This window comes from Cyprinodon tularosa, unplaced genomic scaffold (assembly GCF_016077235.1).
Source record: "Cyprinodon tularosa strain WSP-4 unplaced genomic scaffold, ASM1607723v1 ctg2250, whole genome shotgun sequence".
NCBI lineage: Eukaryota > Metazoa > Chordata > Actinopteri > Cyprinodontiformes > Cyprinodontidae > Cyprinodon > Cyprinodon tularosa.
The window spans coordinates 1,272-19,488 of NW_024038840.1; the positions used below are offsets into that span (position 1 = coordinate 1,272).

An 18,217-nucleotide genomic window follows, 5' to 3' on the forward strand; every position below is an offset into this window, starting at 1 on the left:
ACTGTAATACTGAGGGCTTTGCCATAACTGTTTGTGTGACGCCATCTACAGTTGAAAATAAGTGTCCTATATTGCTTACTGTGTGACTGTTTAAATAGCTCCTTGTATCTATTTTCTTTTTTAGTGGCATCATCTACAAACACAACACTAAGAATCAGCCTAAGTTTCTTCAAATATAAAATCACTTTTAACAATTATAAAAGACAATATAACACTATCTTATCTGTAATGTGATAGTATCCAAAATAAACAGCCAGATTCTAGCATTATTTACCAGACATTAATGTACAAATTTACTTATGGACCGTGTGGAAATCTAGAAAAATAGAATCAGTGTAAATAGAGTTCCTCTGTTTGTCTTCATCCTGTTTCTAGAAGTAGAATCAATTAAATAGAACTATTTTTATGTGGAAAACAAAAAAATATAAGAAAGTCAGCATCCTTCTGGTGTGTTATGTTCTACAAAATAAATGACAGCTTTGATATACACCTGAACTGCCGTCAAAAAACAGAAAACAGTAATGGAAAAGAAATAATGGTGAAAGGGAATCAGAAATGTTGATAGATTACAGACTGCTCATTTCAACAGCAGTTTTCAAACCTCCAGCCTGACTCAGAATATTTAGTTTTATAAAAGAAATCCTAACTTTGGTTACTTTCATTTCTCAAGTTCCAAAAATCCAAACTCTCTCCTGCTTCTTCACAGAACTGCAGTCAGAAGGTTTCGCCTGTTTTAGCCTAGAATAAGAGTGGGTTTCACCTGTTTACCTCTGCACAATTATATATCTTCAAAAGAAAACACATGCTACGTCAACATATAACAGGCATATTTAGACTATATTTGGTTAAATAGGAATGTATTTACCTTCTGTCTTAGTGGCTGGTAAGTTTAAATGCAAACATTTTTAAAGTGGAAAAAGTCCTAATTGCACATTGATCAGAGCCAGTGATGCTTCAAACATTGCTAAACAGCATCTAGTGAGTGTAGTGCTTATAAGATTTGTATTAATCTAGGAAGAAATTATGCTGTTCTCTTTAAACACATCAAAGCCTGATGCTCACATTAAGCATTAAAAAACAGAGTATGCATATTTTTGCAAAGAACCAATTACATTAGACCAATGAAACTGAAGACCAATAGTCTCCCTACCAAAGCTGAAATCAAACCTATGCCTTTGATATTCTCTCTTGCCTCTAACCAAGAATATAATCCATATATGTAGCCCACTTCACTGTTGTTTTTGATCCATCGCCATGCATTCTGTCATATAACAATTTTTTTACATTGTGCTAATAAAATGACAATGAAGGGGCCACTTATCCTCCAGAAAATGTGTCGGTCTGACTTGTTTTCTGTATGTTTCCTGCATATCACTAACCTTTTCCCAAGCTCATAATGCTTTCTGCAGCCACGGAACAACTGCTGTTAAAATTAAATGTAACATCTAAATAACGTAGTACCTGTTTTCTGGATACACCCCCAATGGAAGGTGCTGCACCCATACCTTGTCTCCTACTCCACAATGAAAATGTAATTAGACTCTTGCACATTTGGATCTTGTTCTAGTACACATAAGTAAAGGTACTGACTAGTGGTCAAAGGTAGTGGGAAATAGATAATAGTTCATAATAAATAAAAAAGATGAAAGAATCCAGTATCCAGTTCTCTCTTGAAAAAGAGACACACCTTGCCTATATTGTTCCACAGCTTTGGTGCAAACACCTGTTTGCTGCTCTGCCAGTAGCCTACTCGTTATATGGCGCCATCTGCAGACTGAAAGCATTGTGGACTGAAAGAACATTTATGTGACGTGGTTAATATATATATATATATATATATATATATATATATATATATATATATATATATATATATATATATATATATATATATATATATATATATATATATATATACATATATATGTATGTATATGTATGAGACAGAGAACATGAGCTATGGGGATCATCAAACCTCCACTGGCTCAACTAAGCAAGTTTTTTCTCATTGCACTAATAACACTTTTAATAAGAAATCTTCCTGTTAATTTAATTTTAACAGCAGTTGCTCCATGGCTGTAGAAAGCATTATGGAAAAAGGTTGGTGATATGCAGGAAAATATTCAGAAAACAAGTCAGACCGACACATTTTCTGGAAGACAAGTGTCCCCTTTATTGTCATTTTATTAGTACAATATAAAAGGTTTTTACATGACAGAATGCATGGCGATGGATCAAAAACAGTGAAGTAGGCTACATTTATGATTATATTCTCAGAAAAAAAATAAATAAATAAATGGGCTTGGTTGGAGACAAGACAGAATATAAAGGGAAAAGTCGGACTCGAACCTGCCACGAAGCAAAACGTTTGCATTGAAGGAGGTCACTTAAGCCACCACGCCACCTCTCGGTGGTTATAATTGGTGAAACATTCCTACTAATACCTGTAAATACAAAACATTAGTTGGCGATGTATGTTGATGCAAAACGTTTTTACATGAAAGTAGGCATGGAATGGATTCAAAATAACAGCAAAGTGTATGTAGTGGATTTATTCCTTTGTGAAACGGCAATGCAGTGAATTCTGGCAATGCTGCAACATTGAGCTCTGTGCAGTTTTCCACAAAGCAGATCTGTGATGAACTTTCTTGGTCTGGCTGCCTTGATCAGCCATTGGATGCAACCAGTTCAAATGCATTGGCTGTAGGAAAAGAAGGAAGAACATCATTATCATATTAGTAAAACGCGTGTTAAATACGCGCGTTGTGACCGACACAACGCGCGTTTTTAACGCGCGTTCTGACCGACACAACGCGCGTATTCAACGCGCGTCTTGCGGTTCTATCATGACGCGCGTAAAAGGCGGCGCTATGGCAAGCCACAACGCGCGTATTTAACGCGCGTTCTGACCGACACAACGCGCGTTGAATACGCGCGTCTTGCGGTACTATCATGACGCGCGTAAAAGGCGGCGCTTGTTGGTAAAAGACGGCGTAAAAAGCGGCGTAATCTCGGGAGAACGCGCGTTTTTTGCGGGTTAACTTCATTCTTAACGCGAGAATTCAATGCGAAATATGACCTTCTTGGCTTGCCATACACTTGGTTGTTTCTCCGCTCGCTCGACTCTCTGCGCTCGCAACTTCAGCAATGTATGTAAATGAACCACACCATCAGCCAATCACGCTCAGCTTCTTTTCATCCAATGAAAGCATTCGTTCCTTCTTCTTCCTCTTTTCTATCATGGCGGATCGCAAGCAACTTTAAGGTGCATACCGCCACCTACTGTTCATGAGTGTGTAGCAACATTGTTTTACATCTATTAAATTCTATTTTTTAATTTTGTATTCTGCGGATAACTAAATAATGCTTTCCTTAATCTATAAATATCCTTTATATTTCCTTTATTTCCCAATAATCCTTTAAGACTCCATTCTTGGCCTGTCCTTTCAACTACTCTTCTCAATTTCTCCCTTTCAGGTTCATATGTTTTGCAGTTCATCAATACGTAAGCATTCGTTCCAAATACTACATCCGGTTAAATGAAAAAATAAATAAATAAATAAAAACACACTCAGGAAAATCAAACAACTCTTACAGTTATTTGGTCAACACTCCTAACCATTTGATGAACAGAAGATAGTCCTATAAAATATCTTGAATTATCTCAAATAAACAGTTATTAGATCATTGCCTCATCCATCTATTTTACCTGCTATTGACATGGATTTAAATTTGCTGTTTTAAAAGAAAAATAAGGAGGATATTTCAGGTTCAAGTATGGTTCAACAGTATATAGATAAAAAATATTATGGATATGTACATTTTTTTATGGATGCTTCAAAATATTCCAATATTAGAAATGGTGTTTTGTTTTAGTTCCAGAATTTATTTTTAAATCGGGTAAAAGAATCAGTGATGGAATTCAGCCTACAAACGAGAAATGTTTTGGATCATATTGGCCTTACAATGGATTGAAGAAATCATTCCATTAAGAAGTTTAGTTTGCTCTGATTCTAGATCAGTGTTATATTAATGTAAACACAATTATTCAGACAGCAGACCTGATCTGAAATTTAACAATTTTTATTTAGAAGACCTTTTACAGATGGACTCTAAATAAGAGGGTTATTCTTTATTATATATATTAAAAAGAATAATTTGATAAACAGGATTTTTCAGTTGGTGGCGGTAATTGTTTTTTGCCAACCTCATAAAACACAACAAAAAGAAGAACCACCCGCCACAAAAGCTAAGAGTAAGGCCAATATGATCCAAAACATTATCTATATATTGTTGAACCATACTTGAACCTGAAATATCCTCCTTATTTTTCTTTTAAAACAGCAAATTTAAATCCATGTCAATAGCAGGTAAAAGAGATGGATGAGGCAATGATCTAATAACTATTTTACTGAAGTTTATTTGAGATAATTCAAGATATTTTATAGTACTATCTTCTGTCCATCAAATGGTTAGGAGTGTTGACCAAATAACTGTAAAAGTTGTTTGATTTTCCTGATTGTGTTTTTATTTTTTTTAACCAGTATTTCAGTTAGTACGGTCCCGGGACATATTTGATAGTTTTGAGTTTTTACAATTTCGATTTCAAAATAAGAGTTTGGGTTCATAAGGAACTGAGTGTGTTTAAATGCCTCTGAAGGCTATTTGGTGACATAATTTTCTGTTGATTACTCCAGGCTAACTTTTATTTTATGGTCTGATTGTTTCGTTAAAAAAAAAAGCTATTTTATTATTCCATTTCCATTTACCAGTTTCTGAGCTTGAAGCTCTAATAAAATATAATTGTTTATCCAAACTGGTTGTTTATTCTAAGCGGTGGGGTGGGAGACATAAACATACCACACTCTCACAGGCGCATACTTCAAGTAACTTCTACTCTTCTTAAGCTACTACTAGTAGTATTAAGTGATACCAGATAGAAATTTTCATGTAAGTTCAGGCGCTTAAATTTAGCGTCACGAACAGGATGAATATCTGTGTTGCTTATTAGCAAGCCCAGTTAAAATGTCAGACTCAGAAGAAATGAATCAGCTTTTTGAGCAGTTTGAAGAACTCCAAGCAAGGTTTCATGAACAATCCTCGCATATGAAAGAACAAACAGCACTACTTGAACAGGCCAGAAAAGATCAAAGAGAGGCTATGGCAATGGCAAAGGTGGTGCTTGAACAGAAAAACCAACCTACTGTCTACATACAGAGAGATAGAAAGTACACAGATTTCACAGGCAGTAAAGGAAGTGATGAGCAATGTATAGAAGAGTGGATTGCTTCAATTAAGTCATACTTTAAAGTATGTAAAATCCCCTGAAGAGGATAAAGTGGAGCTCATAAAGCAACACCTGAAAAGCAAAACTAACTGTTAAGCTCATGCTGGAGAGTAGCACTACAAATGCTGAGGCTGTGTTCAAGGTCCTTGAGGAGGTGTATAGTGACAAAGTCCCTGTAGGCACAAGGCTAAGAGAGTTCTATGACCGCAAGCAAGTAGCTGGTGAAAAAATTAGGGCATTTGCTTGTGACCTCCAGGAGCAACTTAGTCGATTAATAAGATGTGATGAAAAGCGCTTCCAAGATCCAGATTTAGTGCTCATGGAGCAGTTTGTGTTGGGATTGCATGACAATTCCTTACGCAGAGAGATGAAGGGCAGATTAAGGGTAGGGAATCTAAAAAAATCAGTGAGCTCATGCAGGCCGCCATCGACTGGTCGGAGGAGGAAGGAGTTCTGTCAGCTGGTCCAGCAAAGAACCCCAACCGGGGCACTGTGAGCGCTGCTTCTGCTGAGAGTAACTTCTGTGCGGGGCTGTCACTGCAGTCGCTGCACGAATCCATACAAAAACTTGCAGCAAGACAGGATGAACTTTTTACTGCACTGCAAAGAGCTGGGCAGCGCAATAGCCCCCAAGGGGAAGGGAGGAAGCCACCTCTACGAGACCAGGAGGGCAGACTGATTTGCTATACCTGTGGTCAACAAGGCCATACAAGCCGTAACTGCCCCCAGAGAATGGGGGCCCTGCCCCAAGTTAATGCTTCAGTTACTGAGCCAAAGCAGACGGAGCAGACGCAAGCAAAAATGAGCATGATTTTTTCAATCCATTGTAACCCAGCACAGTTCCTCCCGACAGATTGGGGACCCACAAAATGCTTTTGGCAACTGTTTTACAATACAGTAGATGTACTGATAGATGGAATGAGGACCTGCTTCTTGCTAGATACTGGCTCAGAAGTGACTACTATTTCTGAGGCTCACTTTAAAAGGCAGTTTGAGGGAAAGACCCTGTCACCTGCAAAATGGGTTAAATTAACTGCTGCCAACGGCTTGGACATCCCCATAATTGGGTGTCTGTATGCTGATATTGAGTGCCTGGGAAAGAAGCTTCCAGGAAAGTGTGTGTTTGTGCTTCGAGACGAGACTGATAGCACAGGTGGAGCCTCAGGCATACTGGGCATGAATGTGCTCGGCGATCTTCGTAACCTATTTGTTGGCCTAGATGGGGTGCAGCAGATAGAGAGGCATGGCCAGCGGAGTGGGGGTGCGAGCCTTTATCGTGTCTTTGTGGAAATGGGAAAGGAGGAGCAACTGGTGGACTGCAATGTGAGAATTGGCTTTGTCAAAGTGGGTGGTAGGCGTGCTGTCATCATTCCCGCCCACAGTGAAACAGTCATTGAAGGGTGGTGTCGGGTGTCTCCTAAAATAAAATGCAGAGTCTTGGTGGAGGCTTCACCCACGGTGAACACGTCTCCCGGGCTGTTAGTAGCCAACGGTTTAGCAACCTCAGTGGGGGGGAAGGTCCCAGTCCGAATAATGAACCCAAGCCCCAAGCCCATTGTTTTGCCTCCAAGAGCAAGAGTGGCTGAGCTGTGTAAGCCCACAAAGTGCTTCCCAAAGAAGTGGTGGCGTTTGAAGAGGCAGCAGGTAAACTCCGAGTCAAAGCCATTGTGAGCCAGGTGCAACCTAAGCTGGAAGAGCCAGGGCCATTGGCCGTCCCTGTGCAAGCAGACCTGCAGGGCCTCACCACGGATCAGGTGCATCAGCTTAATCACCTGTTAGAGAAGCACCATGCTGTGTTTTCACAAAACAATAGGGACTATGGTTACACCACTACCGTTACTCACTGTATCCCCACTGGCAGTGCTCACCCCATTAAACAAAGACATCGCCGGGTGCCACCCCACATGTTCCAAGAAGTGAAGCAGCATGTGCAGGATCTAGTTTCACAGGGAGTGCTCAAGGAGAGCTGCAGTCCATGGGCGTCTACGGCAGTTCTGGTCATGAAGACAGACGGGTCAGTACGGTTCTGTTGTGATCACAGAAGACTCAATAATGTAACACACAGAGATGCATACCCCCTCCCCAGAGTGGAGGAGTCGTTGGATGCACTGGGCCAGGCGCAGCTCTTTTCGTCCCTGGACCTCACTGCCGGGTACTTTCAAGTAGCTGTAGCTGCCCAGGATCAGGAAAAACTGCAGTGACACCATTCGGGCTGTATGAATGGACCCGCATGCCATTTGGACTCTGTAACACCCCCACAACATTTCAGCGCCTAATGGAAGTAGTGCTGGGGGACATGGCTTTTGATGTGCTTCTGATTTACCTGGACGATGTCCTCGTGTTCTCAAAGGACTTTGAAAGCCACTTGCAGCGCTTAGATCTCGTATTTGGTCGGTTGCAGGAACATGGGCTCAAACTTAAGCCTAAGAAGTGCTTCTTGTTCAGGAAGGAGGTCAAGTTCCTTGGCCATGTGGTCTCGGCAGAAGGGGTTCAAGTGGATATGGAAAAAGTGAAGGTACTGGAAGACTGGCCCACCCCACAATCTGTAAAGGAAGTCCGTCAAGTAGTGGGCTTTATGTCTTACTACAGGCGTTTTGTTCCCCGATTTGCTCAATTAGCAAGGCCCCTACATGCTCTGATGGGCAAACAGAAAAAGGGTGAGCTAAATGCTAGGTCACAGCCATTTGAATGGGATGAGAAGTGCCAGGCTTCCTTTGATAGCCTCAGAAAGTGTCTTATGACCCCACCCATACTTGCCTACCCTGATCTTGGTCTCCCCTTCATCGTAACAACAGATGTGAGTTGTCTGGGCCTGGGAGCGGTCTTGGACCAAAAACAGGAGGGCATCGAGCGGGTCATGGCTTTCGCTAGTCGGGGTCTGCGGGGCTCGGAACGAAATGACCGAAACTACAGTGCATTTAAGCTAGAGCTACTTGCCCTCAAGTGGGCAATGACTGAAAAGTTTCGTGACCTACTGCTCTTCTCTAAATTCACAGTCATTACTGACCACAACCCGCTAAGATACTTAGATACTGCCAACCTCAGTGCAGTTGAGCAAAGATGGGTGGCCCAGTTAGCTGAATTTAACTTTGAAGTTCACTATAAACCAGGCCGGATAAACCAAAATACAGATGTGCTCTCTCGTATCCCGGTGGGTACGGAGCCAGAGGTTGAAGACAGAGAGAAGGATTTCCTGGTCATAAAAGAAGATGAGGTGCGTGCCTGTCTGTGGCCAACTAGGGGTGCTGAAGCGAGGGAAGTACCAGTTCATTCAGCAGCCCAGTCGAAGGTGAGAGGCCAGATATGCAGAAGCAGCTGGGAGGAGATGCGGGAACTACAGATGCAAGACCCTGACATTCGTCCACTCCTGCTTGCACTGAAAGCATGTCAGAAGCCAATGAAAGAGGTTTTGCGGACAATGAACTGGTCACAGCGGCGGCTTGTAGGACAGTGGGACCGTCTGAAAACTCAACATGGCGTCCTTTTCCAGTGCCTGCGGGACCCCAGGGATGGTGAAGACGTGAATCAGCTGGTAGAGAACAGTGTTTGAGAACCAACATGACCATGGGGGGCACTTCAGTGACAAGGGAATGTTAGAGGCCCTTAGGCGGGGTTACTATTGGCCCGCTATGTCTAAAGACGTCAAGTGCTGGGCACAGCAATGCAAGCGCTGTACACTCGCAAGAGACGTGTTCCCCAAGGCTCAGGCACCAATGACTTGCACCAATGTTGTCGCCCCTTTGGAGGTGCTGGCAATGGACTATACCCTTTTGGAGCCATCGGTCGGAGGGTATGAAAATGTCCTTGTACTTACTGTGATATGTTCACAAGGTTCACCATTGTGGTTCCTACCAGAGACCAAACAGCAAGAACAACCGCCAATGCAATCGTCAAGAATTGGTTTGTCTATTATAGCTGTCCTGCTAGACTACATTTCGACCAGGGCTGGAACTTTGAAGCCAGTGTCAATAAAGATCTCTGTCGGGTGTATGGGATTGCCAAGAGCCGGACGACTCCCTACCACCCCCAGGGAAACGCCCAGTGTGAGCGTTTTAACAGAACGATGCACGACATGCTCAGATCCCTCCCCACTGAAAAGAAAAGAAACTGGAGAGAACATCTCCCAGAGTTGACCCTGGCTTATAATAGTCATGTGCACTGCTCAACTGGGTATCCCCCTTTCTATCTGCTCTTTGGGAGGGATGCACGGCTACCTCGGGATGTATTGGGGGGTAAAGACCTGGAAGTGAGTGATATGGAAAACCTTGATGAATGGGTCCTGGATCATCACCAGAGACTGCAGACAGCTGCAGACGCAGCTTGGCGAACTGGACAGGTCAGACCCCTTCCTTGTGTTTGCACAGAACCACCCTGATATGCCAGTTTTCACCGTTAAGCCAGAGGCTGGCGGCCCTACGCGGGTAGTGCACAGGGACCAAATGAAACCTTGCACATTCGAGTGGCCCAGGTTGCAGAAAAGTCTCCGACCCCGTCATTCACATAGGGCCTCAGATGAGTCCATGTCTGAGGATGCTGATATGATTTATGTGCCACATCGCCCTGTCCCTGCCCCTCCTAACCAACAAATGCCTGGCACTCACCAGACACCTCACATGCTGCACGCACCCACCCACAGTACACCATGCAGAGACACTGACATAGGGGGGGGGGAGGAAATGGTGAGCATTCGGGTGTAATGGAAGACCACTGCACTGAAGTTGAGTCAGATGCATCTTTTTATGATGCAGACGAGTCAAGTATTGATGGTGATCAGCCTCTGCCTACTAGGCCTCAGAGAAGTTCTAGGGGTCAGCTCCCCTTAGATTAAAAGACTATGTCTTGAAATAAGTGTATGTTCTGTTTTGCTGTTACATGTTCATGTTCTTACCAAAATACGCTACTTTTGTTTATGCTTGATGTATGGTAAAAAAAAAATGAAGAGAAAAGCTTTCCGGACAGAAAAAAAAAGGAAAGCTCCCCGGTGGCACACCTGAACTATAGTGTGCAAGTGGACATTGATCAACATTGTCCAATGCTTTCAAAAAGTCTTGGTGGTGGCAGGGTTTGGAAGGGGGGAATGTGGGGAATAACGTGACGTGGCGCTCGGCCAAGGAGGGAGAGCGTCAGGTGTAGAGAGAGAGTGGAGACGTGGAGCAGAAAAGGACGGATGGGGAATTCCGACATGCAGCGGACGCCGACAGCCAGAGGAGTTTGGTGCAGTGAAGATATATGCCTGCAAGTAAACTTGTCTTAAGAAAAGTTTGGGTGTTGGAACCGTGCGAGTGGTGACAGCTGGCGAGCCGCGGCGAGAAGACTGCATGGGGTCCATGAACGTCGGTTCGCTCTGATCCGAACAGGTCGAACATTCCTTTCTCTACCCTCTCCCTTCTTCTCTTCTATGGAACTGTGAGTATACCCTGCCACCTGACTTCGCCAAAGGCAGCATTGCTTTAAAGAGTATTTTGCACCTTGGGGACAGAACTTTTGTGCAGCTGCGGGGCGGGGTCTCACCGAGCGGATAACCGGTATTCGATTTCAAGGAACTGTGCTTACAGTTGCGTTGGTGGACATTCGGGACGCCGTGACGTTATTGCTTATGTTGTTTTGCTGTGTTTATTCTAAGTGGTGGGGTGGGAGACATAAACATACCACACTCTCACAGGCGCATACTTCAAGTAACTTCTACCCTTCTTAAGCTACTACTAGTAGTATTAAATGATACAAGATATACATTTTCATGTAAGTTCAGGCGCTTACACAAATTCAATTATTTGGATTTTGCCTGCAAAATCCAAATAAGAACGGTAAGAACGGTTAATTTTGTCCAAACAGTTCCCCAGAAGCCTATCCGTGCATAGTAATTATCTCTATAATACAGCCCGACTGATTCATAACCAAACTGTGGTTATAAAGACCCTGCACAGCTTGTACCATTAACACACTGAATGGTCTCTAATGACAGATCCATGAATCAGCCCAGAGGGCTGTGAGCCTAGTGTGGAGAGGGTCCAGGCTGCTGCAGTGAATCAGCACATCGCTGCTCAAACTCGCACTGAGGTGAAGGATCATCAGCTGGCAGCTGCCTTCCAGTAGATCCTCTCTTTTAAACATGCGCTCACAGGCACAGACATTTAATTTCACTTTCTCGCAGAGGAACTGTGAAAGTGTAGGTAAAGTAGCTTCACTATTGCACCTATTCCCCTTTGTCCTCCTTTATCCTTCCATCACAAACTCGCTGTTTGTAGTGTCAGGGGACCTTGGGCTCCTTTATGTTGTAATCCCAAAGCTATTTAAAGGCACACTATGCAACATTTTTCAGTTAATTAATGTGTTCCATAACGTTTTGGATGATTAAATGAGTCATTTCAGGTTGAACAAAGGTATTCTCGGCCGCCCTGGTGGTCTGTGGGGGAAATACCGCACTTGCAATTGCAGGAGCACCGACCCGCACCCACAGGCTCAGAAGTCTCGCGAGAGTCAATCTTGCTTTACGGCGAGAACTGCTACACACGAATTGAGCAGGAACCTTGCTGATGAGTAAATTAGGTATTAGTTTGATTTGCAGGGTGCCTCACAGTTATTTAACAAGATTGCTTTGTGATTAATGTTCACAACCATGTCCAATAGGACATACAGCTACTCAAAAATAAGATAAGAACAAGGTACACAAAAAAAACCCTTTAAGAAATGTTCGCTTAATTGAAAAGTATGTTTAATATCAGCTTATTGTTTGTTATTTCTCAAAAGGCAGTTCTAACCTGATAAAACAGCAAAATGAAAGTAGTGCATTTTCTAATCAATTAAATATGAATGTATATTTGCTTTATAATCATCCTAGTGTTTTGTGTGCATTTAGTTTCCTCCAGTCTTCCTGGAATAATTAAACCTGAATTTTGAGAAATATGTAATTTTTTTTCTTTCTTCCAGACTGAGTATGATTTCTACGTCCATAACCTGGTGGACTCCCAGTCCTCAAAAGGAAATATGGTAAGAAAAACTATGTATATATTTATACCAAAATATAAATCTAAAACACTGATTAAGACAGTATCATTTTTGGCTAATTGCCATGGATAAATGAAAGTCTACAGATTCTGTTGTACATGAGGTGTAAAATGTAAAGAAAATGTTGGACTAACATCACATTTAAAAAGTCAAAAATCACTTTTTTAGGAGGATGTTTTGTAACATTAGAGTAAATTATTGAAATCTAAAATGCCTTTACGTTTTACTGGCGGACAGTTTTAATGAAAATGAGAAACAAAACTTGTTAAGGGTTTTTTAACATGTGGAGAGTAAACAAATCAGAAGCATAAGTATACCTACATCTCATGTATTTTTTTTTTAATTCGTTAAATCTTCATATATTTTAATGAACAACCAAGAGATTCAAAATAAAATTTCCAACAAGCTGGTGTGATATTCCTACACAAAGCAAATAACATAAAATGGCAGCATAACAATACAGGGAAGCTTTTCTCTAACCATTTAGTTCAGATTTATTCAGTGTACGTTTTTAAGATAATTGAATACAATAAAGATTCAATAGAAAAACCAACATTTAGCTTCACTGGCCAGACATAGTGTACAGTAATATATATATTTTTTTACAATGCTTTCATTATGTATGTCACATAGGGTGGTTGTTTCCTTTTCAGAGGACTGGCAATCAAATAATAGAAAACTATGCTGGGGACATCCCAACCTGGGTGGGAAGCCAAATTGGCCATATTGGAATCCAGCACTGCTTCCAGAAAAACACAAAACAGAAATTATAATAATCAATAAAATGGTTTTATTGTGGTTCTTGTACTACTAAATATTCAGCCTTAAATATGGCTAAGAATCTCTGGGAAAGTTTTCAAACGACCGACACATCTTTGCAGTCAAAGTGGGTTTTAGAAAGCGATAACACATGCAGAATTTTAATAGTGCAACATATAAGATTTTTAAATAAAAAAAAAAAAAGTTGAAAAGTTGAATTTGAATTATAGTTTAGCAAGGAGCTGTAAATAATTCAGTTGTCTTTTGTGGTTTTGTTAGGTTTTTTTTTTGTTTTCTTGTGTTGCAGTCGCTGCAGACTGAAGTGAAACAGTTTGGAGAGATTGCAATAAGTGATAAAGCCATGGACGAGGCAGAAAAAAAAGCTTGGAGGCTAGTGGAAAAGACAAGAAGAGCTCTGAGGGATTACAAGTGGTACCGTTTATTTAACAACAAAAGACCAGAAAATGTTTTCTAGTTTAAAGTTCTCGCAGCTTAACTCTATTTATTGTTTCTCAGAGTCCAAGATGAGCTGACAAACCTTTTAGCCGCAAGAGACCAAGAACAAAATAGCATAAAAAGTAACTGTTACTGCAACCTTTGCATACGTGATCATTGGTAAACCACATGTAAAGATTTGCTGTATTCTATAGCCTCCTGCAGAGCAAGCAGGAAGCAGGCTGACAGTGAGAGAGAACTAAGCTTGGTGTTGTGCTTCACTGCCTGAGCTCTTCCTTCTTTTGAAACCTGACTGAAGACACTTCACTTGGTGGAGATCTACCTCTTCTTGAATTTTAGCCAGCTGGTCAACATGTTGCTTCGGACTCCTGCCCTGCTCCTCCTCTGTGTGTCCATGGGCATGAGTGCCACTTTGGGTTACTACCAAACTGAAGCCACTGAAGAGGGGGAAGCTACTGCTTTAAACACCCAAGCTGCTCCTCTAGATTCTGCTTTGAGTGATAAAATATCAGCATATGATCAGGGAGCTGACCTACCTGAAGTGGACCAAGCCAAAGGGTCAGACACAGACAGGGATACTCCTGATGGAGACTCTGCTACTATTGAAGCTCTTGCAAAGAAAGCTGTTGCCAAGGAGCAGCTTCCATCTGAAGAGGAGGCTAATGAGATCTGGCCCGTCCAGACAAACAAAGCTTTGAATAAACCCCTGGAACAAGATGATGCAAGCAGCTGGAGCCTCAACTCCATAAGAGATAGCTTCCAAACTGTGCACAGATACTTTGACTCCCTGGTTGAGCTGGTCGGGGGATACAATGGTGTCTGTGAATACCACTGTAGATATGGTAAGGATCAATCTTGCACTCTTACTTTATATTAGTTTTGGTTCCCTCAGAGGTATTAACAATATTTTTCCCTGAACTCCAAAAATTCTGTTGCAAAAACACAGAAAACCTTCTGTTCTCATGTTTTATGTCCTCACACATATTCAACAAGGTTTGTCCTTTTGAACCTTTGAATTAAAAGCATTTGTTGAGGGGCATGGGTCATTTTTGTTATGCAATCAATGTAGATGCTTTCAAACCAGAGTTGCAGACTATCTTACATCAGAAGAGAACTTAACCTCTTCATAACATGAGGACCCAAATAACAGGCAAGATGGTTTTTAGACCTGTAACATATTCTCTGGGGTCTTGCCTTTATTTTGATACCAAAACAATTAAAATAAACTCTGTAGTTCTTGAGATATATTCAATTGATTTTGGGCATGTTATTTTCAAGCATATTTCTAGAAAACAGGCCTAGTGTCCAAGAGGTGAAGGATGTTTTTATTCCAGGTGGATCATCAAAATAAGTGGTCCTCCTAATAGTCAGTCATTCTGGTGATATGTTGCGTAAGGCCGTTGTGCTCAACCCCATTTTCTCTTACCGGTAGTGAGTCTGACATAGTGGAAAAACTGCAAATCTTCTTTTGGAAGACGCAAATAGCAACTTTTAAACAGAGCATGCACCAGGAGAAATGGATTGCATGCTCTTGCATGCGTTTAATAGGCATTTCCTCTCGGGAGTGGGTACAGTGTTGTGCATGTAAATTTTTGGAGTGCGGGTCTTTTAAAAAATTTGTGAAAAATTAACAGAACCAAGATCAGATTTTTATTTAGGGATTATCAATGAAAAAAGATGGGGCATATACATTTGAATGACACATTTCTAGTGCTTTATTGAAAATATGTAACTTTGATATCCATGCATCTTTTTAATTTCACTTAAAAGTCATGCACTTATCTGTTCCATTCTACTAAATCACAGTGATACATGGAGGCCTAAGGTTTAATTTTGTAAGAAGTGTTTGCTAATCCTAAAGCTTAACAGAGTCTGTTTGCTTTCATAGGAGAACTGCAACTTTCTCGGCCTGACTACAAGCACCAAGAACCCAATGGCTGCAGCTCTTCGCTGGTGGAATTGCAGGTGAATGCTGCTGTAGGTGGCCTGCTCATAGCACCATCCTAAAAAATGTAATTTTACCCCAATAATACCTTGTAGAGTGGTGAACCATGATGAAACATAGTTCTTTCTTATGGCAGCTTGATGTGGGAATCCCTGCAATGACAAATTGCTGTAACCAGCTGGATATGTGCTACGACACCTGCGGTGTGAACAAGTACGACTGTGATGCCAAGTTTCGCTCATGCCTTCATGGCTTCTGCTCTGACCTGAAGAAGAGTCTGGGCTTTGTTTCCAAAGTACAAGGTGACAAACTCCTTCAATCAGCTTGTGAATCTATGGCAAATGCTCTCTACAACACAGTGTGGACTCTGGGTTGCAGGCCTTACATGAACAGCCAGAGGGCATCATGTGTCTGCAAGGGAGAGGAGAGGGATGAACTGTGACAGACAGAACACTGTACTTCTCAAAAATAACAGAGTAATGGATGTTTCTGCATATTACCATCCCTTTCATATGACCACTCAGGAAATGTTCAGAGTATCTGAAGTGGGATTTGGTCAAAAGGCTTAAAGAAGTAAACAACTTTTGGTGACTTTACTAGACATGAATCCAGATTAGTTGGATCTAGAGACTGAAGCGTGCATTTAGCCCAAATATAACTGAGCTCAAGACAGAATCCCTCTGCTTTATATCAAACCCAGTCTCTAAAATAGCCAAGCTATTTATGCCAAAGGATATTTGGACAAAAAATGTAAGTTTTTGTTGAGTTTTATTTAAGTAAACTGCAGCAGTTCTTATTCCTTTAATGGAGAGGTGTCATAGGGCATTCATTCTAAGTGCTACAGTATGGAATCCGGTACCATTGGCAGATTATTGCAAACAGTTTCAACTAAAAATGTTCATACATATTGTATTAGCAGAGATTAACTGTTTAAACTTTCACAAGGAGCTACTGTTAAACCTATCATAGTTATTTAGGGTTAACAGAGATGGGAAGTAACGAAGTACAAATACTTCTTTACTGTACTCAAGTAGATTTTTCTGATATTTTTACTTTACTTTACTACTTATTTTTAGGGTGACTTTTTACTTCTACTCCTTACATTTTTACACAAATATCTGTACTTTCTACTTCTTACATTTTAAAAAATTGGCTCGTTACTTTAGTTTTGAATCATTTCAATGGAGTTACTGTTATTATTTTTCATGTCATCAATACCAAATTCAATCTAATTGGATGGGAATCCACGTTGCATTTGATGCACCACTACAAGATGAATCGACAGATTCGGCAGTATTCATTCGCGGCGAATCATTGCAGCTTGGTGGCGGTGGCGTTAGCATAGTAGTATGGACGACGAGATGATTGAAAATGAACACAACGGAGATCTAGTCCTATTGGCAGACATCCATTTAAAATGTAGGCAATGGCATTAAAAAAGTGGTTTCTACTTTTACTTTTATACTTTAAGTAAATTTACAAGCCTGTACTTTGTTACTTTTACTTGAGTAAAGAAGTTTAATCAGTACTTCCACTTTTACCAGAGTATTTTTTAACACAAGTATTTGTACTTTTACTCAAGTACGGAAAGTGAGTACTTTTGCCATCTCTGAGTCAAACTGATACAAAGTTTTCTATCTAAGGAAAACCAGTTGATTGCATTGACTCATTGACTCAAATACAATCCCTCACACTAAGCATGCTTGTAGCGACAGTGGAGAGGAAAAACTCCCTTTTACAGGAAGAAACCTCCAGCAGAACCAGGCTCAGTGTGAGCGGCCATCTGCCGAGGCCGACTGGGGTTCAAGGAGACAGAAGCAGAGACACAAAAAGCAGCTGTAAAAGGCGGCCGGTTCAGGAAACACACAGCCAGGCAGACGAGCTCCGAGCCAGCTCCCATGCCAGAGGACGAAGAGAGCACATCCACTCAGTCACGATCAGAGAAACAGGACCACACTGGAAAACACGCCGATCTCCAGCATCTATAAAAAAGGGTGTTGATGGAAGCAGCACAGCTGATGTTTCTTTCCAGGATGGCGTCACAGCCAAACAGGAACAGACGAGGCAAAGCTACTCTGAGGAAAAGCAGAGAGAGCAGAAGGTTAGAGATTGAACTAACAGATTCTGCAGAATAGGAGAATAGAGAGAGAACGAAGCAGAATGATGAAAAAGGGGTCCCTATGTCCTCCAGACGTCTAAGCCTATAGCAGCATAACTATAGAGATAGCTCAGGATAACCTGAGCCAACTATAAGCTTTATCAAAAAGGAAAGTTTTAAGCCTAGCCTTAAAAGTAGACAGGATGTCTGCCTCACGGACTAAAAATGGTAGTTGGTTCCACAGGAGAGGAGCCTGATAACTAAAAGATCTGCCTCCCATTCTGTTTTTAGAAATTCTAGGAACCACTAGTAAACCTGCAGATTGAGAGCGAAGTGCTCTGTTAGGAACATAAGGAACAATCAGATCTCTGATATAAGATGGAGCTTGGCCATTTAAGGCTTTATATGTGAGAAGGAGGATTTTAAATTCTATTCTGGATTTAACAGGAAGCCAAGGAAGAGAAGCCAGGATAGGAGAGATATGATCTCTCTTTTTCATTTTCATTAGAACTCTGGCTGCAGCATTTTGGATCAGCTGAAGGCTTTTAACTACAGTTTGTGGACTTCCTGATAGTAAAGAATTACAATAGTCCAGCCTTGAAGTAACAAATGCATGGACTAGTTTCTCAGCATCACCCCTGGACAGGATATTTCTAATTTTTGCAAT

General features: G+C 41.3%; 1 protein-coding gene across 2 annotated transcripts; it reads left to right on the forward strand.

Moving 5' to 3' along the window:
* Nucleotides 1–13,787: 13,787 nt before the first annotated feature.
* LOC119784418 (group XIIB secretory phospholipase A2-like protein) lies at nt 13,788–16,036 on the forward strand. Of its 2 annotated transcripts, none has more exons than XM_038286463.1 (3): nt 13,788–14,349; nt 15,396–15,484; nt 15,589–16,036. In XM_038286463.1, exons 1-3 carry the CDS (start codon nt 13,860–13,862, stop codon nt 15,892–15,894), a joined length of 885 nt encoding a protein of 294 aa, XP_038142391.1. In that variant the 5' UTR covers nt 13,788–13,859; the 3' UTR covers nt 15,895–16,036. The 2 variants fall into 2 exon arrangements, with proteins under 2 accessions (XP_038142391.1, XP_038142392.1); XM_038286464.1 differs by having other exon boundaries at nt 15,396–15,472; nt 15,589–16,034.
* The last annotated feature ends 2,181 nt before the right edge of the window (nt 16,037–18,217 follow it).